Source organism: Paramisgurnus dabryanus, chromosome 18, assembly GCF_030506205.2.
Source record: "Paramisgurnus dabryanus chromosome 18, PD_genome_1.1, whole genome shotgun sequence".
Taxonomy (NCBI): domain Eukaryota; kingdom Metazoa; phylum Chordata; class Actinopteri; order Cypriniformes; family Cobitidae; genus Paramisgurnus; species Paramisgurnus dabryanus.
The window spans coordinates 10,645,252-10,669,402 of record NC_133354.1 but is presented as its reverse complement, the minus strand read 5'-3'; the positions used below and the strand labels follow the sequence as shown (position 1 = coordinate 10,669,402).

The 24,151-nt window shown below is 38.5% G+C and overlaps 1 protein-coding gene across 2 annotated transcripts in view; it reads left to right on the top strand.

The window, feature by feature from the left end:
- sfswap (splicing factor SWAP) overlaps positions 1 to 24,151 on the top strand; it is a 108,695-nt gene that overhangs the window by 49,708 nt on the left and 34,836 nt on the right. For both annotated transcript variants that reach the window (XM_065244139.1, XM_065244140.1), the window contains exon 13: positions 6,914 to 7,092. In XM_065244139.1, the coding sequence (XP_065100211.1) occupies positions 6,914 to 7,092 (179 nt within the window). The remainder of the gene's footprint in view (positions 1 to 6,913; positions 7,093 to 24,151) is intronic.

Genomic DNA, 24,151 nt, shown 5'->3' with positions numbered 1-24,151 from the left:
TATAGTTATGGATTGCAGGGAAAACACCAGTTTTTCAATATTTTACTATGTTCTTACCTTAACTTGGACGAATTAATACATCTCTATCTTTTTTCAATATATGCACTTTATTTTTGTACAGCGTGTCGTGAATGTGTTAGCGTTTAGCCTAGCCCCATTCAATCCTTAGGATCCAAACAGGGATGACTTTGCAACACTTAGTTTGCAGCACTTCGGCCACAGGGCAGTAATATTGGCGGAAGTTTGAGCAAGAGGGGTAGTAGTCAGGAGTGATGATGTTTCTGCGCGCCAATGTCGAAGTGGTGCAAACTAAGTGCTCTTTCGCCATACAATATTGTATTATATTGTATTATTGTATTATATAACACGTTTTATTTTGTGCCACCATACTTACTTGTGTAATAGTCTTTAAATAGGGAAAACATGGAAGTGTTTGGTGGCTTCTAAAATCATCCCGGTTTGGATCCTAAGGAATGAATGGGGCTAGGCTAAATGCTAACACATTCCTGACATGCTGTACAAAGATAAAGTGCATGTATTGAAAAAAAGATAGGGATGTACTCATTTGTCTAAGTTAAGGTAAGAACATAGTAAAATACAGTGGCGAACCGTGGGTACTTCAGCTGCGCCTTCAAAATATGCAATGAAGTGCAAATGCCTCTACATCCATAATACTAGGCTATTCGTATTTCGTTAAATCATACAGTGAACGTGTAAAAATTCTGAGCACGCAAAGTTAAATTACAGAATGGGCATTGTCTGCCTTTAAATGCAGTTTTAAAGTTTAAAATTACTTTAATCTAACTGATAAACACAAATACAGATTCTGCTGCTCTGTAATGACAGGGGCTCTGTAAATTTGCATTTAACAAGCTTAAATTATGTTCTTTAATTTATTTTTTTATTTTTTGGAAATATATATTTAGCTGTAGGATACCTTGTTAGTCTTTTCATAAGGGGAAATATACCACCCAGCGTTCTCAGTGCACCTCCTTGTGGCTTATAACTGTTGTTATAAGATATCCAGGGCTCGCAAAATCGCTAACCCGAGCCCCGAGGTCCCGGGGCTATAGCGAATTCATGTCGAAAAATGTATCTCCGCCCTGCCCATCGGGTATATGGTGGAAAAAAAATATTTGTATGTTTTCGCATTCTCTCAGATTTAGTTAGGAAATTATATTGTATGTAATTCGGCGTCGTCTGTCAGTCATTACTATCCTCACGTAACAAGTGAAACTGTCAGGAAGTAAAAGTATAATTAAACCCATTATTTTTCTCGTGTTCGCGTCACTCTCCTCTGCACGCGCTTCTCCCGGCAGTGCTCTTCACGAGTACGCGCTAATGTAATTTCGTTTTTACCTCACCCCTATCAAGCTAGCCACAACGTCAATCACGTTTTCCGCCATTTACCTCAACCACTCTCACCGCAGAGTTTCGGGCCATTAGACTGTATTAATATTAACGGTCTATGATCTTCGTTTTTGGTGTTTTACAGCAGCTAGCTCGCATCCAGTTTGTTGCATGCTTAGGACTTCATGAAGGCTTACAATGCTTTGTTTTTTACCCGCCCACTTGAAATCAAAACGTGATTGGTCAATTTGCCCGTCACTCTCCACACCAAAACGCATAGCTTGGCCTTCCCTGGGATTCATGAAGTCCTAACCAATGAATGAGCCAGCTAACCGGGCCTTAATAGAGACAGACGATTCTGATTGGATTAGATGTTTTCATGACATGAACCTGACAGTAAGCTTAACGTTAGAACATAGATGAGAGAAAATATATTACATGTATTGTATTAAATTGAATTAAATAGAAATTTAAAAATGTAAAAACATATTTTTATTGAATACTATATTATTTATTATTTATTTATAAAAATCTTTTTATAAATTTTTTAAGGCCTTCTCTGAAGGCGTAGAAGGCCCTGAAGATTCCCCACTGGTAAAATATTTGAAAACAGAGGTGTTTTCCTTTAAAGATAAAATTACGTAATTTCTGCTCTGCCATTGGCACTTAACATAGTTACAATATCTATGCAGTTTTCTGAATGCTCTGAATGCACAGGACGTCCCACACAGGACTGGTGCCATTAGTCAAGTAATATTAAAACTTTTAAATGACACACTCTAGCTTTACAAACAAACAAATGCATTGCTAACAAGTGTATGTGTATAAAGTATAAATGTATAAAGTGACATGAACTCTGCATTTAACCAATCCCAGTGAGTATTGAACATACGCATACCCGGATCAGTGAGCAGCTATCCCTACAGCGCCCGGGGAGCAATTGGGATTAAGGTGACTTGCTCAAGGGCACCTCAGTAGCACCCTGCCGGGCGTGAGACTCGAACCAGCAACTCTTACTTTACAAGCCCGGCTCTCTAATAATCTGTATTGATGGCCATATGGGGCTGTTCATTCTTCAGTCAACTGACCTAAAATTTTCACACATTGGCAATCTGGTTATTCCTACTGATAAAGTTTAAGCCTGTTTCTATTCTATTATGTTGTCACGGTTGCGCTACGGTGGTGAAGTTTACGAGAGGCACATTGAGCAAGTTGGCTTTGCATCTCGATTCTTATATTAAAGTAATTTATTTAAACCATTTAAATGTGACCGGATGGGGCGAAGCTGCCCGAGCAGCGTACAGTAATACTCCTGGAATACAGAAAGGGTAATTACAGTAATAAGACCAGATGCCCAGTGAAAGTTTACTGCATGAGGAAATGAGATAAATAACACAGCAGAACTGAAGGCTTCACTCAATGGCAAACTAGCTTAGATTGCACTACCATCGACCCGTCCGGGGGAACATAATCGGTATTGATGGGCTGTTAAAAGATCACAGATGCACTTTGTGATTACAAGAGCCCAGATTCAGCAAACCTTCGCTCTGTTTCCTCTGTGTCCTACTATTACCTTTTGGTTTTGTTTACTGAGTAGAGTAAAAATATATAAGTGTGTGTGTGTGTGTGTGTGAGATGATGATTTACATTGGGCTGATTCTCTGCTGTCTCATGTGGTTAAGTGCTTTGAGAAAAGAGAATTTATTTACACCCCTGTGTCTTTCCCGGGGCACACCTGTTTACTTAGCAAATTATAATTTCAGAAAGCAAATCTCAAAAGGTAGCCTTATCTGATTTAGTCGAAACGTTATTTACAACCTCCAATGCACATTTCCTTATGAAGTTAACTAATGAGATTTAAACCATTGGAAGAGAGAACACAGAAAATTGCAGCCGGTCCTTACCCGTGTGTCACGTGGAAGTAACAGGTGTGTCGCGTTGAACAAAGCTTGTCATGTATATTGCATAACAATTAAGGATGCACCAAAAGAAAATGTTTTGGCTGAAGCTGAATAAAACAAAACAATTAGGCGAAGGCCGAATACCAAACAACCGAACATGTTTTTTTTTTTCATTTGGTTTTTCAATATTTAACTGTGTTCTTATGTTAACTTAGACAAATTAAAACATGCCTATCTTTTTTCAATGCATGCACTGATCCAAACAGGGATTAATTTAAAAGCCACCAAACACTTACATGTTTTTCCTATTTTAAGAATGTTACATTACTTTACACACGTAAGTATGGTGGCACAAAATAAAACCTTTGTTTGGATCCTAAGGAATGAATGGGGCTTGGCTAAATCCTCCAACATTCATGAGACACTGTACAAAGATTAAAAGTGCACGCATTGAAAAAAGATAGGTATGTATTAATTCATCTAAGTTGAGGTAAGAACATAGTAAAATAATGAAAAATTGTGGTGTTTTCCTTTAAAGCTCACGTAACACACGCTGCTTCTGCATTTCTGATATTAATCTGGAGTATCTATGGAGTAGTATGACATCCTTTATATCTCTGAAGAGTCTTTAGTTTAATCAGATTTATAAAAGAAAGATTAGCTTTACCGAATCTTTCAGATAACGTACGAAAAAATGAAGAAGGAGGAGTTATAACACGGGAGGAGCGAGTACGAGTCATGCAACACTATACAACACTGTTTTAACTTATGATTCACTACATGTTCGTGTCATTTATATAATATACACGCGCCTATTTCCAACATAAGACAGAAGTCTTACTTACCACGTGTAACTCGTCATGAAAATCCACCGCATCAAACACACACGCAAAACTCCGCTGCTAATCCGGATAATAAACTATATCCATTGTTTCCATAAGGCTGGATGTCTTCTCCTTACATCCAAAAACACACTTCTTGTTGTGCCATTGTTGACTTTTGAAATTAAACAAAGCTGAGTGGCGTGATAAGCTGTTAGCAAGCTCTAGCGTCTCCCGCTGACTGACGGCTGGGCGGGGTTTTCCGGCGGAAGCCAATATAAAGAAGTGATAAGTATCGAAAACCCCTGAAACGTCAGTTAGAACCGTAATCGAAAAAAATTAGCCGAAACTTGTACGAACCCTGGCGAAGTGCATTCGGCACAGAAATACTCTGAAACACGCCCAACTGCATTTTTGACACTTTGCCTACGTTTAGCATGAGGAAACAACTCTATAACTGTGTTAATAAGTCAGAATGCTTGAAATACCATTAAACCCCCCCTTTAAATAAGTTATATTTTTAGAATGTAACAATATAACAATATTTATTTTACATTATTTCACAATGAACAGTTCTTTAACATTCCAGCAGGTTTTATTACACCTGGTTACTTCATGCATTTTCTCTTATCATATATGTATTTAATTTACATTCGGCCACATAAATGAGTTTTAGCTAAACGGATAATAATCTGATCTTCTATTCCCACACAAAACTTAAGAAATGTGCAGTAATGCTTGCGCAACAAAAGACAGCACATTGGGCAGCGCGGATGCACGTCTGGTTGCTTGGTCCAAAGCTTGCTTGCTTCTGTGCGCACTACAGTACAGAGCAGCGATAAAATTGTTAAAGTTTGTTGACGCGAAATTAAATGGATAGAAAATATCCTGCTAAATATTTTACGTTGTATTTTTAAACGGACCAAATATTTTGGAATTGAAATCTGAAAGGTAAATATGGACTATTGAATTTTTTATACGGGAAATGTGTAAAAAATATTTTTAAGTGAAATATTTACAACTTAATTGTACAATCAAGTTGAATTTAAGCCCTTAAAGGCGAGGTGCATGACTTTTGACAACACTTTGAAAAGGCAGTCGGGCCGAGTACCAAAACACACTTGTAGCAAATCAGCAGTAAGAGGCGTGTCTACTAACTGACATTGTTGCCTGGGTTGTGTATGTGTGGGGCGGGTCTATCAAAAGAATGTCCAGATTCTATTGGGGTAGGGGTGTGTTTAAGTGATTTTAAATATCAACATTGGCTTTCAAAAATCATGCACCCCACCTTTAATAATGCAAGCCCTAAAAACACAATGTTTTTTTATGTTCTGTTTAATTGCACTACAATGCAAAAATACAAATGCAATAAAAAGTAAGCAACTTAATACAAAGCATATTTTTTTCAAGTGGTTCAATTTAACAGGCTGTTATATTTCAAAAACTTATGTCATTGATTTACTTCCATACTCTTTGCTCATGGTTAGTTTTCTTATCTTTGATATGAGATGCAGTGCAACATGCATTATCTCGCTTTCCATACTTGTTCATTTAGCAGACAAATACCTATGAACATAATTGTTGTGTCTTTATCGTACCCTGCATGTAATCTTTCTCTGCTCTGCATGTTGTTCTGGGTGTTTTGTTTTTAAATATAAATAAAACTTGTAGTCCTGTATGTTTTCGTGTCTTTCCTGTACACTTAAAAATGCTTTCACAAACATATTTGCTGCATGAAGCATGCGCACCTCTCACTCTGCACTGTTTACTATTTGATCGCATCAGCAAAGACCTCATTGTTCGGTAAAGTTTATTTAGTCAATTTACTTGTTCGGCCGAACACCAAATTTTTTTTGCTATTTTAGGCCGAATAATTTCCGTTACCGAAGATTCGGTGCATCCCTAATAACAATCTATTGCATTGTTTTATCTAGGAATGAACGCAAATGTAAAAAAATCTGAATCATGTTAAAGTTGCACCTTACACTGTCTGCTTTTTACATTAGCTGAATGGGCATCTTTTACTATACCACAAATGCCAGCCTTTTTTTTTTTCATTTTCTTAACAGTGTACATCTAAAATGATTTGAGTTACTGCTTCTCATTTCATTGTGGTTTGTCTCCGAGCTCCCTCACTAAGGCAAGGGCACAGTGCAGAGGATTAGATTAAATCGAAATGGGATGCCGAGGCTCCAGCTTTGTTTTGTTTCAAGCCTGTGCAAATAACTCATAATTGCCACTTTTGTTAAGGAGCTCTGCTGATTGAGGAACATCTCAAACAGTTGCTCTCTAATTTTATATTTTCTGTTTTTTATTTCCCCTCTGTTGCCTTGTCTCGCTTTTCTTTTTTCTCCTGCTCTTATATATTTTTTTTAGCTATTTTGTCACCGGTGATGTAGTGAGGCATTAACCTCTGTTCTGTCTCCAGTCGTGTTTATATGTGGCTGTCCATGACCTATTTTTAGCCTGGACATTGACAGTGTTGTTTTTCTCGTTCTTGCATACTGCAATGTCATGTTTTTACCCCCAACCTTTTTGTTATCGCTGAACAAAACCTGCAAAATTACACATGAGTATACTGCCAAGTCAAAATAGCTCAATTGAGACACTGAATAGTCTAAAATTGAATAGTCTGTGGCCAGCTGGACTTCATCGTCTAAGTAAAATATATATTTTGTTAAGTTTGAGGAAACATTTTCTGCTTAGTACAAACAAACACCCCTCACTTCAAGCAAGCAAGCAAGCTCAATTTTAGTGGTGAGAACATAAGGTGCGTATAAAGACAAAAGTGGGTATGTCAACACCTGCGTGTCTGATGTTTCATCTCCTTTCATTTCACAGCCAAACAGAAGCTGGAGGATCGGTTGGCCGCAGCGGCTCGAGAGAAGCTGGCCCAGGCATCCAAAGAGTCTAAGGAGAGACAGCTTCAGGCTGAACGCAAGAGGAAAGCTGCTCTCTTTCTGCAAACTCTGCGGGGCCCTGAGGCTGATGTAAAGCGAACTGAGGAGACTCCAACTGAGGTTTGTGTCTGTGTGAGTTTTTCCAGCATTGACCCTTAACCACGGTGTACACTCAAGGCTACAATTTTCGTTTTAATAGTATGCACCGAATTTAGATGGAAAATGTACTTGTCGAGATTTTGTAGACATGAGGGGCTGTAGATGTAAGTAATGGCGCTTTTCCATTGCATAGTACCCCATGGTTTGGGTCAGCTTACTTTTGGGAGCTTTTCCACTGGATGCAGGACGTAGTACCAAATACATTTTTTTTAAGTACCACCTCAGTCGGGGTTTTCACGCCTATAATTTCTCCCACTCTGAAATGATACTTAACTTGATGGAAAAGCTAACCAAGCCAAAGTGAGGTGAGCTGACCCGACCTGACCCAAACCAAACCGTGGGATACTATGCAATGGAAAAGCGCCATAAGATCGCTTTAGGGAAGCCGTACCACTCGGCTGCCTTTGCATTACATACATTGTAAGTTGTAAGTGGTAAAAATCTACATTTTAGGTGTTCGTTGTTTACTCGTTGTTTACTGTCCGCTTTGCATTGCTTGATGTGCAGTTTGGTTCACTCTGCGTTTCAGAATCATGCACCTTGCAAAAATAGTTGTAGGTTTCAGTGTTTTTATTTCACATGTCAGCATCATATCAAGACTTTTGCTCGATGACCCTGCTCCGGTTTCCTTGAGGTTTGTTTAGTCAAGTCCCCAGGAAGTTAAACAGCCTAGTTTATCGATCCGTCAAGAGTCTCAAGGAAATGCTCATTACCGCAAAACCTTTCCCGACAAACGTTTTCTAGCGTTCTCCAGAGGAAGTAGCTTTGTTAGCTGACAGACCAGATGAGATGTGTAAAGACTTTGGTAATCTCTTCCCAGTCGTATCTTTATGCGCTTGTGGAAGGAGGAGTTCCTAATTAGTTTCGCTGACAAAGCCGGAGTCTCTCAGGAGAAGAATATGTTTTTGCTCGTACGTTTGTTTATTTTGTGTCTGTGTTTGTAGCCTTTGAAGGGTCCATGGGGATTCACAATCGATTTGCATTAAAATTTTGGCTGAATGCAGCAGAACGAGAACGATTAAGCGCTGCTGTTTTTACCTTGCCGTTTATGTACACCAGCATCCGAATTAGATAAATGCTTAACCCAGAAATGTAATTTGTCATGATTTATTCACATGTCGTTCCAAAGCAATTTGACATTGTTTCTTTTGTCGAGTTTGAAAGACGACGTTATGAAGAATGTTACAGTTATCATACAGTTTAGAGATGTAACGATTACCGGTTTATTGGTTCACTGCAATAAAAATGTCCAATGGTTAGTATTACCGCATCATTTTTTTAATTACAGATTAACCGTGCAAGTGTCACGGCTCACAAACCCCTGTCCAGCATTAACCAATTTAAGCAACAGCATGAAACAAACACATTCATTCTGCTCTGCTCCCCATGTGTTTGTGATAACAGTGCTTCACTGACTGAATAAAATTTCTCATTTAGGGAAATCTAGATGTACTGACACATGTTTACTTATTTTTTCTTTAGACAGATCCATCTTTTCTATTCATTTACCATTAAATGAAGTGATCTGATGAGTTTAAAGCTGCTTTCTACTTTGTTTGTTTCTTCCGCGATTTCTGTGAGCGCAGGTGTTGTGCAGCTTACTCCTGGGTCATAAAGTACACCTGATTTCTCACAACATATGCAGACAGATGACTTGATAATTTGTGCTGGGTTTATATGAAAATTTGATTTACTCACTTGTGTTTTATCTTAACAAACTTTTACCTCACGACCCCAAATGTGCCTTGATTAATTTTAATGTTATTTATTTGGATTTTATTTGGGATGCATCGATACCGATACTGGTATCGGGTATCGGCCTCGATACCACATTTTCTAAAGTACTCGTACTCGTTAAAAGTCCCCCGATACCTGGAATCGATACCACGGTCTGAGAAATGTCTATGTTTGAGCGGCGTGTAAGGGGTTAATGCCTCTTGTGTTGTCCAAAGAGGCAGAGTTTACAACAAACTAGAAAACTAGTCCTTTGTTTTTTTTGTTAAATTATATGACTAAAGCTGTTACCTTTAAATTTAAATCATGTTTTTTTATTAAGTACTCCGTATCGGCAAGTACTGAAATGCAAGTACTCGTACTCGTACTCCAAAAAAGTGGTATCCGTGCATCCCTAGATTTTATGCAAACAAAAGTGCACTTGCATGTAAAATCTATTTTAAAATTGGTTTGCTAAAGTACATTTTTTCTAGAAATTGTTCACAAAACCATGGTAATATTGATAATCATGGTGATTTAATTCACTATAACCGTGATGTAAAATTTTCATACCGTTTCATCTCTAATACAGTTACCGCACACAAAGCTATTTTATAGCTTTAGAAAACTTAGCACATGAGTCTAAATTAGGACTGTTTACATTGTTGCACAAGGTTGAGCGTTTTGTTTTTCCGGTATTTTTTTCACGCTGCCAAAAGACGATCTCCCGCAAATTATTGGAAATGTATAATGATTTTCCAGAGAGTTATTGATGAACAAGTTTTTTGGTGGCTTGTAAGTAATTTTTTTCATCAGTTGTTTTTTTTTCGGTTTCTGGGTGTGTAAGTTTCCAAATCCAATGCTATGTCATATTAATCAGTGTCTTGTTGACTAAAACATAGCATCGTTTTGAAATATGTCGGCAGCTCTCAGCAACTTTTTTGGTGGGCTTGAAAAATTTTGACCCAGCGGGATTAATTGTAACGCTGTGTTACAACTAACCCCCTCAGCACTTACGATATGAAAACCGCTAATGTTAGCGCAATACTTGCCGTTTTTTTTAAATAGATAGTACACATAAATGATTGCTACCTGCCAACAAAATAAATGTGCCTGTCTTATCAGTGTCAATTTTATTTTTGTTCATATCTTTAATATTAATTGAATAAGGTCACGTCAAAGATTGAAATCAGAATAAAATATCCACTTCAAGTATATAGACAAAATAGTATTGAAATATTTGCCTGCAAACTTCATTTTTAGCAAGTGTTACAACTAACCCCCTGCCTGTTACAATTAACCCCACCTATGGGGTAAGTTGTAACGTTTGCACTTCTGTCACGTTTGGTGTAATTGTCCAAGAATGGTAAGTACTAGAAACAAACTTCAAATGTTCATTTGTAGCAGAGATGTGTGTGTTGCTTGTGTAAAAATATAATTAATCAAACTCAAATATTTTTTGAATGATTGAGCCAAAACCAAAAAGAGTTAGGATGTGCCCTGCTCTCCCCTACTACTTTTAGGGAGGTACATTTCGACCAATATTTAATTTTTGGTACTTGAGGTTGACACAAGATTACCCTGTAGCTTAGTGTTACTTAGGTGTTACTTTATTGAAACACAGCACTACCTGAGTTTATACACAATGGGATAAGTGTGTACACTGTGTGTATTACTCTCGGAATAAAGGTGTGTAGTTTCTCAGCTTGCGTGTTTGAGATCGTAACGCTGATCTACTTCCAGCTCACTAATGGCCAGCGCTACCTTAGTTCAGTTCAGATTTCCCCTGATCCTCTCCGTAGCCTGAAAACACACATTTCTCCTACAGAAAGTTTTCAGCGAGCCGTCCGTAGAGAGAGCAAGTGAATGAGGAAGGTAAAAGTGGAAGAGAAGCTGTTAAGATGAAGAGAGAGAAAGTGCAGAAGTAGAAGAGCAGGGATGACTAATCTCACCGATTGTCTCCACAGGTGTGAGGTTCAGCTTAACTGTAATGAGGCCAATGAAGCGGGAAATCAGGAGAAGCAGCTGGTGGATTTGCGACTGCCTCCTTCGGGCTTTTACCCGAGTCTCTCTCGCACGTATGCACAATGCGTCTCGACCGTCTAATCCATTATGAATGTCTCTTCTGCTTCTTTCCCTTTGACGCCTGATTACTTGAGCAGGATGGCTTATTTAGTTCCAACCTTATTATGGTCACGTTCACGCAGTCGGTGTTTGGTATTGACGTCTTTGTTTACTAAGTTGCGTGGCTCTAATATTATATTTGCGCGTGAGATTAACTGGATGCAACTGTTTTCTTGGGTTTAGCTGCTGTAAACAGTGACTAATGTAATTTGAATTTACATGACCCTATCTATTAAACAAGTCCATTATAGAAACCAGCTCATTCATTAAATCTTAATTAACAAACTGCAGCTTGGGATGTTTTCGTTTTAATTTTTTACTAAATTTGGAGCGAAGCCTTTTTGGTCATTCTGTGCTTATTTAACAAAGTACTTATAAATGTATTCTGCAGCAGTGTAAAAATACACTTGTACCACCATAAAAATCCTGGATTATTTTCTACCCTGCGTTGGGACAAAGAGGACTAATCCAGTCACAGAAAATGTTTATTTTTTACTTAACAATGAATTATAACTACTGGGTTTGGTTTGTCCCTTTTTGACCCAGAGCTGGGTTGAAATTAACTTGAATAGGCCTAAAGCTACATCTTCTGAAAGCTCAGGCTCTCATCATTCACTCTTAGGTTGGGCTTCATTTGTTAATTGTTAGCGTTTATTGGCTAATCGCTAACACTTATTCACCAATCACTAAACGTAATGTTTTTTGGATCCCTAAAGCCTCATAGTTAGTTACTGTGTCTTTCTAAATACCTGAATTGTGTATTGTATCGTATTCGTCTCTCTGTTGCATATACAGTACTGTGCAAAAGCTTTGGCCACCATGCTACGATTATATTTGCTGTTTAAAGGGACACTCAACTTTTTTTGAAAATATGCTAATTTTCCAGCTCCACTAGAGTTAAATAATTGATTTCCGGGTCTGGCGGTACCACTTTTAGCATAGCTTAGCACAATCTATAGAATCTGATAAGTCCATTAGCATTGCACTCAAAAATAACCAAAGGAAAAATATCGAAATTTTGTTTTTTGTTTTTTTAAGCACGATGCTAATGACCTAATCAGATTCAATGGATTATACTAAGATATGCTAAAAGTGATACCACTAGACCCGGAGATCGATTGAATGGATTCAAAAACGATAAAAATCAAATGTTGAACTTTAGGGAAGCTGGAAAATTAGCATATTTTCAAAAAAGTGGAGTGTCCCTTTAAAGTGTCAAGTGTTTTGTGTGACTACCCCTTACATCTAAACAATAGTTGGAATCTAAATAGAGAGAAACCTTAATTTCTAATCTAATGACTACAGGACTTTAGTCTCCTCAAGTCATGTGCTTAGTGCCAAGCAGAGCTGGAAATGGCTGAAATTCACTGGAGGACTCTAGTTTGGGGGCTAATTTAGATGAATTTGGACGGGTTTAAAATAACATAACATAAAAAATATGTTTCTTCCATAGACTGTAAAAAAGATGGATGTAATGTCCGTGACGTCACCCATAGGTTTCTGAAGATCATTTTTGAAGCCAATAGTAGGCAGTGCCTGCCATCGCCATCTTGGCCTTACATCACTCGCGGATATCTGAAAATGGGTAAAGAGGCGGGATGTGGTTGAAGTTAAGATGGCTGGTTGCTGAAACCATGCCTGCCTAGCTCGACTCCAGTGACAGCAATGGTAGTTTACCCCTCACTCAGGTGGTGAAAGCCTTAACGCTTGACGGGAGGCTTGTCTGAAGCGTGGCTAACAGCCAATCACAGTGGCCGCAACCTATGCTCCGGTCTTCCAAAAACGTAATTGGCTGGCTCTGCCTAGGTTATTTGCATAAGTTGATCTGATTGGCTGACTCACGTGTTGCCGCTTGAAAAGTTAAGAAATGTTCAACTTCTGCCGCGAGCAACAGCACTGACGCGGCGCCAACGGATCCACAATTCAATTCGGCAACGCATGAAGTCACCCATTAAAAGTGAATGGGAAGCATTAACGCTTACGCCCCGTGTGAATGTACCGTTAATTATGCAGAACTTTAAAGCTTAGTATAATTTAAACAGATGAGTTACAAAAAAATTCATCCCATCACAGTTGTCATGAAGGGAAAAATTAGCTATAACAGACCAAGAACTATTTTTGTACCTGGCTGTAAACATATTATTTTCTACTTTACAGTTGGGCATTTTAACATTAGAGTCTATAGGGATTGACTCCTTTTTGGAGCCAGCCTCTAGTGGCCAGTTAATGAATTGCAGTTTAAATCACTTCCGTATTGGCTTCATCAGAGAGATTGGAAGGTTGCCGCTCAGTTTCCTCCATAGTCCCAAAATGTTTTCTTGAGGTTTTTAACTCTTTCGCCGCCATTGACGAGATATCTCGTCAATCAAGAGAAAACGCTTCCCTGCCAATGACGAGATGTTCTGTCTTTCCACAATACCGCTATTATCCACCAGGTGGCGCCCTTCCGCAACATTTTAAACCTGGAAGTATTGCCCTATGGCAAGCGGCTGCATGTCCGTGTCTATCTTAAAGATCGCTCTGAATGGGATCTCTATGAAAAGTCCGTCACAAAAATGGAATTATCTCTGCTTTTTGCTCAAAATGTGGTGTTTTTCCAGAAACCTACCCATATTCAAAAGCTGATTACAAAAGAACCACTGAAGGTAGGATGAAACGTTTTTTTGTTTGAAAGCAGTGGGTCTGTTCTTTCATTTGGTATTTTGTATGTTTATATATTTAAAGAAGAAAATTTTCTGGAAGGCATTAAACTTAACATTAAAATCAATATTTTAAATAATTGAAATCAAACAGATACATCAGTCAAACAATGCCACTGTGACTGTAAAGTCATGTGACAAACTTGATGAAGCATTATGAAATAATAATAATAAAACTCTGTGGAGTCATTTTAAATGCTATTAAATTGTTTAAATATAATTCCTTTTCAATTCCACCATTCCAAAAATTCCAACCAGTTTGAGGTGGAACTCCCCGGACTCAGTCCCCCCACAGTTCCAGCCGTGGTGCCAAAAACTAAACTAAAAACGAACTTTTGCCTGAAGAAGACATTTTGTTCTGAAAATGTTGTTGTTTTTTGTGTACATATTTCCTGTATTTTCTATTTGTGTTTAAATAAGGACAGCGAACAATTAAATATGGTCGGTCTATAAAACTTTGCTAAAGCAACAAAGCCAGTGGTGCCATAAGGGTTTTGCACAATACTGTAATCCACACATCCATAAATTTTCTGCATTTCTAATGGAAATCCATATTTGTGGTGATCGGTTGCTCCCACGACCACTGCATCATCCTCTGAATCATCTCCCCGAACCATCATTTACATTTTTGTATTGTGACTCAGTAGTGGCAGAGGATTTTAGAGTGATTTTTTTATGATTTAAGCCTAATGCCCGCTGTGATCTCTGATGCAACTGATTGCCAGCATTGATCTTTGCTTTTCTCCCTTTTCTTGAACCCTCTCAGTTGAAAAAGCAGCACAGCTGAGATGTGTTGAGAATTCACAGAGCTCCTTCTGTGTGTTTGTGGCTCCCTCCGCCCCGATTTACTGCCTCTGGCGCTTTACTGATTGCTGTGGCAACAAAAATCAAATCTAGCCAATTCAGCATGCATCTGGTCGCATACAGGCACGTAGAACTAATTACATTAGCTCCCTACATTTTACCAAACCAAGCAAGTGTGCATATATTCATTTAGCTCCTGTGTGTTACACGACACTCTGTTTTACGGAGGCCAGGAGGTCATAAATTTTCGCCGTGTTAGAAAAACGTTTTTTTCGTTCCATCTCAACCGGCTGTGACCGTGCGAGTGCTTTTCCTGGAGATGGAGTAGATGCCCTCTGGCAATCCAGTGTTTGTGGTAATTCGTCTCTTGTTTGCCAGTGTACATTGTCACTCCACAAGATCACTGAATGTGATCTTACGACAAGAGAAGGCTTAGCGTACTGAACTAGCCTTGATCTTCACTGCTGTCACAGGGATTAGTTACAACCTGTCGTCATGTTAAATGCTGTTGGCAGATCTCTCTCAGAAATTGCCAAGTTTGAAATGGGAAATGTGTACAGTCATCTGTGCAACTGCGCACCAAAAGCATAGCAGCTGGAAGCATAATGTTGGATCTCTGCGCTTCGTTCAGTAACCTGTCCTATTTGTTTCCTTTAGTTTTGCACTATTAGCTCATCCTGATTTGTATTACTTATTTGACTTTCTTTTTGTTTTTATTGGGAAGACTTTATAATAAGGTCCCAATTTATAAGCTAGTTTATTACTTAAAGCGATGCCATGATTTACTCAACCCTCAAGCCATCTGAGATACACATGTCCATCATCTTTCAGACAAAAACATTTGTAGTTATTTTAGTAAATGTCCTTTTCCATGCTTTGTAATGGTAGAAAACAGGAATCAGGGACTTACAAGAGTCACTGCCACAATGTACCTTTGGCAACGAATGCTCACTACCCTAAAACTCTCTTGAGAATCACGTGAGTCCAAGATGGCGGCATTACCGGAAGCTTATAGTTTATCAAGTTTGAAATATGAATATTTTCTTACAGAATCACATCGATTACCCGCAGCAGACCTTTAATCAACCCATTGGAGCTGTGTGGATTACTTTTGTGAAAGATGGATGCACTTTTTTGGGATTCAAAGTCAAAAGTTGTTTCCTGGTCACTGTTCTCTACTGTTATAAAGCTTGGAAGAGCAAAGACATTTACTAAAATAAATGTAAATGTGTTTGTCTGAAAGATAATGGACGTATGTATATCGGATTGCTTGATGGTTAGTAAATCATATATTTCCAGAATTTCTCGAACTTTGCAAATGTTAGTATATACAAATGCAATTAATTCGAGATTCAAGAGTTTATCATCATAACTTTTTTTGATTATGTGACGTTAACATCATTCAAAAGCTCCAAACACTTTTTGCAAGTTCCCGCAATTTTTGCAAGTTCCCGCAATTTTTGCAAGTTCCCGCAATTTTTGCAAGTTCCCGCAATTTTTGCAAGTTCCCGCAATTTTTGCAAGTTCCCGCAAGTTTTGCAAGTTCCCGCAAGTTTTGCAAGTTCCCGCAAGTTTTGCAAGTTCCCGCAAGTTTTGCAAGTTCCCGCAAGTTTTGCAAGTTCCCGCAAGTTTTGCAAGTTCCCGCAAGTTTTGCAAGTTCCCGCAAGTTTTGCAAGTTCCCGCAAGTTTTGCAAGTTCCCGCAAGTTTTGCAAGCTCCCGCAAGTTTTGCAAGCTCCCGCAAGTTTTGCAAGCTCCCGCAAGTTTTGCAAGCTCCCGCAAGTTTTGCAAGCTCCCGCAAGTTTTGCAAGCTCCCGCAAGTTTTGCAAGCTCCCGCAAGTTTTGCAAGCTCCCGCAAGTTTTGCAAGCTCCCGCAAGTTTTGCAAGCTCCCGCAATTTTTGCAAGCTCCCGCAATTTTTGCAAGCTCCCGCAATTTTTGCAAGCTCCCGCAATTTCATTGCATAAAATTGCATAAATATCCCGCATATTTCAACGCAAGATCAAGGATTTTTACCCGCAACAATCACAAAAAAATTGTGTTTTTCTGGAAGAACTGGTATTTGATGAACGTATAGTGTCGAGAGCTTTCGGTTACAATAGTTATCGATTTTTTGCTGGAGATGGCATTTAGCGGCTTTTGCATCTGAGCTCTTCATATACATATGAACACAGTATATTCATAATATAAAGTTTTATAGAGCAGTATAAAGTTTATTGTGCATTATATTTGGGACTTGGGATATGTTTTGATTTTAAAAAGGAATAAGTAAATGTCGAAATTAACAATAAATACATAAATAATAAAAGTATTGTTCATTGTTAGATCACATCAGCTAATGAGTTAATTAATATGACCTTATCATAAGTGTAACCAATAAAATTGGAAAAAAGGTCAAAACATTTTAAAAATTTGGATGAGCTAATGAATCAAAACAAAAGGAAATTAATCTGGCATAACAGGGTACATTACTCTTCATGATGCATACTGTATTAACGTATGTAACCTTATTGTAAAGTGTTAGCTTTTTATTAAAATGGGCACAATTAATTTTCTTATTTTCAAAGCAAATTCGAAGACGGAGCAGCCATAGTGAAGTGAAAGAGATTGTGACAAAGACCAGACACAAATATATACTACAACTACATACTCCGTTTTCCCCCTGACCTGATTTACCCTCGAGGCCAGAAGAAAATATTTGCTGTTGTTTAATTGTGTTCTGGCCTTCAGAGGCACTTTTGGTTTAAAATGGTTTGCTCTGGTCATCAACAACTGCTTTGCCACTTGAATTGTAAAGTGGAGGGCAGTGTTTCTTCACAAGTGAGTAGAAATGACTGACACACACCACCCGGATGCTGAGAAAGTCTGTTATTGTTGGACTCTGAAAGCATTTTCAGCAGGTAGCGGAAACCTTTAATTTTCTCTTTTACTTCCTTTGTGCTGTGTTAAATAGGGGCCGGCTGAGTTGCAGCCATACAGTGCTCTCTTATAAAAACACATCAATGTTGCCTCGGTTTTACTCTAAATTAAAACATTTTAGAATAAGGCAGAGACTATGTCACGTTGTCAATCGTTAAGTTGTGACATAAGGAATGTTATTTCCGGTTCCAAGCCTTCACTGATTTTAAGTAAGACTACAATCTAAAGAGCCATTGTTATGTAGTTTCCATGTAAAAATGACTTACAGCTCCCCCTTGTGGTTGAAAAGCACAACAGTGCCTGGTATCAGACACTCTTCTGCATGCAGGGGGAGGGACGGGGCTGTGTTTCCTACCCTCCACCGCCACTTTCAGAGTGTGCTTGTAGCAGCTAGGAGACTGCTCAGGTTGCAGCAACAGTACAATTTGTCCAGTTAAAAGTTGTTCTATCACTGAAATAATTTTAGAGACATTATTTAAAGTTAAAAAAACTACATAGTGTTGCTTTAAGCAAATTTTTTACACTACATTATCAGGCTCATGGCATCTCAGGCATAGGTCATGAAAATTCAGCTTTATACTCAGTAAAAGTCAGGGAATTTGACATTTAGCTTTGAGTGGGAACTCTGGATCAAATCACCTGGGTCAGTCTAGTTTTCTGTATCTCGGGCTTTGGCAATGTAACTCATCTAAACATTGCAAGATTTAATTGCCTCTGGTTGTGAGCCATTAGATGAATCTATGTCTCTTTTAAGAGGTTATTTGAATCACATTTACGTAATTTGTATTCTCTTCATTTTCATTAGTTATGCGTTTTCTTGGAATCACATAATAGTCGGGCATCTAATTGCGACAGCTACTTCACATGTAGGATGAAAAACTCGTCCATTTGTTTTTACTCTTCGAACAAGAACAAAGTACAGCAAATTATAGTGCTTTGAATAAACTGTGTGTAGGCTGCGAGGTCATCAGTATTTGCTTTCCTTCGCTTTGTTGCCTTCGGAGGTTCTGCCAATAGCACAATTGCTTCAGGAGGGAACACCTGACAGTTTATGGCCCGAAGTTAGCAGTCTTCTCGACCTACTGTTCCGGAGTTGGATCATTGACATGTTTAAACACAAAACAAAGCGCCCGACCAGGCTCACCTTAGAACCGTATTGGATTTGTTCTGGTGAGGATGTCAGTCACTATAAGGAGGGTATAGGACGACTTGTTTTTAAGATGTTACACACCTCTCTGCTCCTACTCTTTAAGCAAATACTTTGCTTCGCATTGTAGTCTGCCACTTAACACCCACAGTCTAAAGCTAGCTTTGCATTGATCCAAGGGCTCAGACAGACTACAATGTAAAGAAAGGTATTCCAACCAGAGCCGACTTGGTCATCATGAAATTTGGATTTTCCAAAGACAAAGACCAAACTACTGTTGTTATGGGCAGTAGTGGTTAGGGCCTTGGAGGCTGTTTACATTTGGCATTAACATGCATTTTCGTCGATGGGATCACAAGTGGACGACGTTAATGCCAGGTGTAAACGGTGTTCTGAGCTTGTCCACTTTCTACCACTTTCAACCACATCCAGAGGTAGTGGAAACCACTTTCGATCGGATCGCTTTGGAGTTGCAGAACGCAAATGTGGTTGAATGTGTTCTAAGAGCCACACGCGACCGCCTTCTCTCCGCCCATTTAACTAATCTGAGGTATTAAACACAAGTTTTACATCTTTTTTTGACTTCTGGCGTGAACATTCAGTAAACAGTGCTATTTTTAGCCTTTCATTGATAAAACTAAAGCGGCGGATCTCCGTAGTTTCGTTTTGAAAGCGTGTGATAGTTGCGCGATCCTATTTCTTAAACTGCGCTGAAAATTCAGAGAAAGCTCTAACATACACACGTACAAAACTCTGTGCAGCATGTTTACTTGCTAAACAAGCAGCAGACTCCGACATAATATTAGTTTGCGTCCATATAAACTCATAATTACTCCCGCTCAGGTTTGAATGACAGCAAAGAGACTCGCCCACCATCTTACAGACCGCTCCCTCACATTATTCAGGACAGAAGCGGTCGAAAGTGGACAAAAGAGACGGATTTAAATACCAGGTGTAAACGTAATGTGTCTCTCTCGTCCACTTGTGATCCGATCGATGAAAACACATCTTAATACCAAGTGTAAACAGCCCCTAGGTTTCAACATGTTGAGCTCAGGTGGAAGCCATGTGGAAGACCATTTTTGGTTATGGGTAGAAGGGATATTTTAAAATTCCAGTTAAAAGCCATATGCGGACGGGATTAGAAAAGCGCACTGAGAAAATCGTGCTTCTCAGAGGTCCTCTGTGTTTTTAACTCCTTCCTAATCGGCCATGTCTGTGTTTTTCTCTCACGATTCCTGTAAAAAATTCCACAGTAATTTACCTGCTGTTTTTCGCCAAACACAAAGGTCCTCTGAGAAATGTAATCCCGTTCGAATGTGAATGTCTGTGTTTGCCAGCAATATCTTTTGAAAACTTGTTTCTTTTCGTGTTTTGGCCAACGTTATCAGCTGTAATGTCTTACTAACACGCGTATGTTGTACTTCCTGCCGTAGATTCACATATGGATGTTTTTTCCATTCAGCGGAATGAAATAATTAAATCAAGATGGCACAAATCTCGAGCCAGTTATATAAAACACGTAGGCTACTTTAGTAGGATTTGTATAATTATTTTGATTTGTTAAAATTAAATCCATACATTACATGTTCTGAAATAATTGTACTTTTAAAGTAAAATTTCAAACATTAAAAATATATTCAGAGCACGTGATTTTCAGACACTCCCATCTCAGATATAACTTTAATCCTGTCCGTATCGATACATAAAATCACATGCATCGAGAGGGACATGTTGAAACTCAAAACGTCATTTGGAAAGCAAATCCTCTCCGAATAGTGCTAAATTATTATTTTCCCGTTTAAAATATCCTTACAAGTACTGTCGCTTTCCCACATGTGCTTCATGGGTGCATTCTCTGTAAGGGTGCGTGGTCTTCGTAAGTAGCAAGTTTTTTGAAAAATGAAATAACAATTGCCTTGCAGCTTGAATTAACTTTTCCGCTCTTTGTTTTATTGTGTGACACAATAAAATTAATGAAAACTGCCAAAAAGCGCTGGCAGAATTAAAAACCCACCATGAAATGAAAGGCCTGTTTTCGGTTAAAGCAGTTTTTACTAGCGCTGTCCTTTTTTCAAGCTCGTACAAAACAAAATTAAAATGGAAAATGGAATCGATAGACCCCGAGGAAATGAGGCGATCTGAAACTGTAGAGCCTGTCGACACCGTGCCTGTGCTCACCCTAATTAGTTTATTCATAAATCCATTGTAAAGATTTTAAAGCCTACTATAACTTTTAGCCTGACCTGAATGGAGAAAATTGGCTACGGATTAGCTCAGCAAAAGACTCGGAAAAGGTCTCAGGGAGCGTTCAGCATGAGACGGAAGCCACGTCTTGTTTAACAGCATTGCTTTTTATTCGATTTGATTGGCCCTTGTTTCATGTTCGTATTGTTGCAGGGCTGAATGCGTGTTTGCACAGATGATGTCAGTGAGGTTGGTTGAGTCTCTGGCGTGCTGGCATTTTAACAGCGAGCTCTTACAACTCTGACAGCAATATCAGGATGGCTGCGCATGTATTTGTATGTGTAAATGCTTTGTTTGAGGTTCTCCCGGGAAATATGTAGTTGCCTTGCAGGCCTCAACAGCATGGTTTTTATGGTATGTTCACCTGACAGCTCACTGTAAGAGTTTTAGGTGCTAAATATACAATAAATACATAATCATAGTCATATTATTCACCTAAGAATAAAATGGAAATGCAAGGCACTTTATGCCAGTTGGTCATTGCATTGTTATTGGTTTGATGAATATGGCATAAATGGCTCACTCCGGAGTGTCTTAGACTATTTTATTGCTATTGCTTTTTTCTTTAATCCTGTTTCTCATTACTGAAATTACATTATTTAATGGAATGCACAGGAAAAATGTACAGTACTTTCTGGATTCAGTTTTTGCAGTTTTATTTTATTTTAAGAGAAAAATCTCAGATTTGACTACAGTGTATTGTTCTTACTGTTATGTTTTTAGAGTCTGTGGTTAATATACATTTCACATACTTTCTTTGCAAGTGTTTTAATTAAATTCAAGGAATTGATTAGAAGATTGTATTTATAGCAACTTGCATAACACAATTGAATAACACAATGTGCATTTTATTTCAGACTATGCTTTTCAAACCCATGACTCCAGCACATGCTGTTCCAGCTGAGCTGTATTAATACATGCACATACATTACTGTAAGCACAAGCGCACACCTTTTTTGTTGTTGTTGTCTGTGTATAGCAAGAAAAGAACAGAATGTGAAAGTTTTTTTTTAAAGTACGGTAAACCACAGACCTTATTTAGACAAAAACTTTTGTTCTATAAAACCCATTAGAAGTTGTGAACCAATGTATAAAAATACACTATATAAATCGCAGAAAATTCATATAGGTTATAACATTCACTATACACCTATAATGAGGTGTTCGGACTCTGTATAGTGACCCATTCAAAACTAACAAGCACTCTGTACATGGAAATTCCATATAGTGGTGCATGCAAAAGACCACTGAAAAACAAGCCAATCTCAACATAACACCGATTGTGACATTAGAGTCTGGATGTGCGCACCAAACGTTAAAATGAAGATTAAATAAAGGTGGCATATTATGAACCTCTGGGGGATTTTAAACAAGTTGTTTTGCACCTATTTGGCTCCCCCTACTGGCTTAACTTGCAATCTAATTACTGATTGGCTGACTTTGCTGTCACTCAAAAAATTTAGCCAATTATTTAAAAGTGGAGGGGCAGTGAGATGCCTGTGATGTCATAAGCATCAGTTTTTCAGATTGGGCCGTTATCTGGCTGACATTTCTAAAAGAGGAATTTCTATGAGACTGAGATGTTTAGCATGTTTAGCACTTTTTGTATGTTCGTGAATGCGGGTAACAAGACAAGGTAAAAATAGTTTTTTATTCTCTGTCCCCTTTAATTACAATGTTGTTACAATACTAAAAACAAAGTTTTGACTGCTAAGGTAGTTTTATATGCTAGTTAATGCTATATGCTAGCGTTTAGGCTGAAGTGCTGCTAATGACGTTAGGTTCATACTGAAAGAAACAAAAACTTACCACTCAGAAACATCAATTTCCAATCTCAGAATAATTGATTATTCCTCAAAATCTGTATCTTCGTCTGATAAAGGCTCAACCATAAGGTCTGTTTGCACACACAAAGAGCTACTGAAATAAGCCGCTCTGAGAAGTAGCCAATCAGAGCAGAGCTTATTATTCATGATCCTTTTAAATAAGATAATAATAGACCATTTAATTTTAGGGACAAATCCTAGGCTTGTAAATATACATCTAAAATCATTTTTTGCACTTAATAAAGCCATATACCTTATATGTAGGTATCAGAGAGAACAATGGAACATTGTATTAAATGCATTCTTTGGCATCTTTAATAGACAAAACTTAGAACAAAAAGTACAGTTTTACTTTTGAATAGCTAGTGAACTTGCTATTAAAGCCCCCAAAATTTATCAGGCGGTAGGCAGAAGGACTGTCTGAGTATAACAGTAAACTCTCCCTTGCGTCACAATTACCCTCTTTTTTTGTCATGTTGATTTTTGCCTGAATGAGAGGCTGACATGAACTGTTTGATTTAGGATTATCACATATTTCAGTGGTCGATACCACAGCCAAAGCTAATAAGCTGTTGAACACAACGCAGTAATAAAGAACAAAGAAAAAAATAGAAAAACTATTTTTGCTTATTTATCCTTGTTTATCAAATTTAGTGCCCTTGGTAGAGGTTCAAGTATATGAGCACAATCTTGTGCTCCAGGGCCATGGCGCATTGGGCATTGCCTTCCTCTGATGTGGTTTTTACTATTTAATTGATGGACCCTTTGTATCTGTGCTGTTCGGTTTGTAAGAAGCTCTCCTGGGAGAAGTGTTTCCAGCAGGTGCGGCTTTAACAAGGCAGGCAGCACCCTGAAGAGAACAAGCTCTGATTAGTGACAAAAGCTGGATACCAAGGTGAGGACCGGTGCCACCACCCTCTGCTTTTGTGTGCATAAAGCAAGCGTGCGGGGATTCGTGCTCTGTTGCTGAATTATTTGGTGTGGATATTCAGCTGTTGTCTTTGCTTATTTGACACTGAGTAACAGGCCAGGCCACAATACTAATTTTCTCCTATTGTACTGTTCAAGCTTACAGGTGAAATGTGTCTACTAAAAGTAAGCCATTCGTGAGATGATTTCAATGAAAAGTGTAAACACTATAACTGTAGTGCTGTCAGACATCGCTATATTTGTTTGACAATTTAATATGGTGCAACATAAAAGCACTGGCCAAAACCAGTGGTGCAAGTTTGGGGAGGGACTATGCACAACTGATGGGTTATTTTCAAATCTGTGTTGGGTCAAAAAGGGTCCAACCCAGTGTTGGGTCAAAAACGGTCCAACCCAGTGTTGGGTCAAAAACGGTCCAACCCAGTGTTGGGTCAAAAACGGTCCAACCCAGTGTTGGGTCAAAAACGGTCCAACCCAGTGTTGGGACAAAAAGGGTCCAACCCAATGTTGGATCCAAACCAGTGTTGGGTCAAGATCGGTCTAACCCAGTGTTGGGTAAAAAAGGGTCCAACCCAGTATTGGGTCAAAAAGGGTCCAACCCAGTGTCGGGTCCA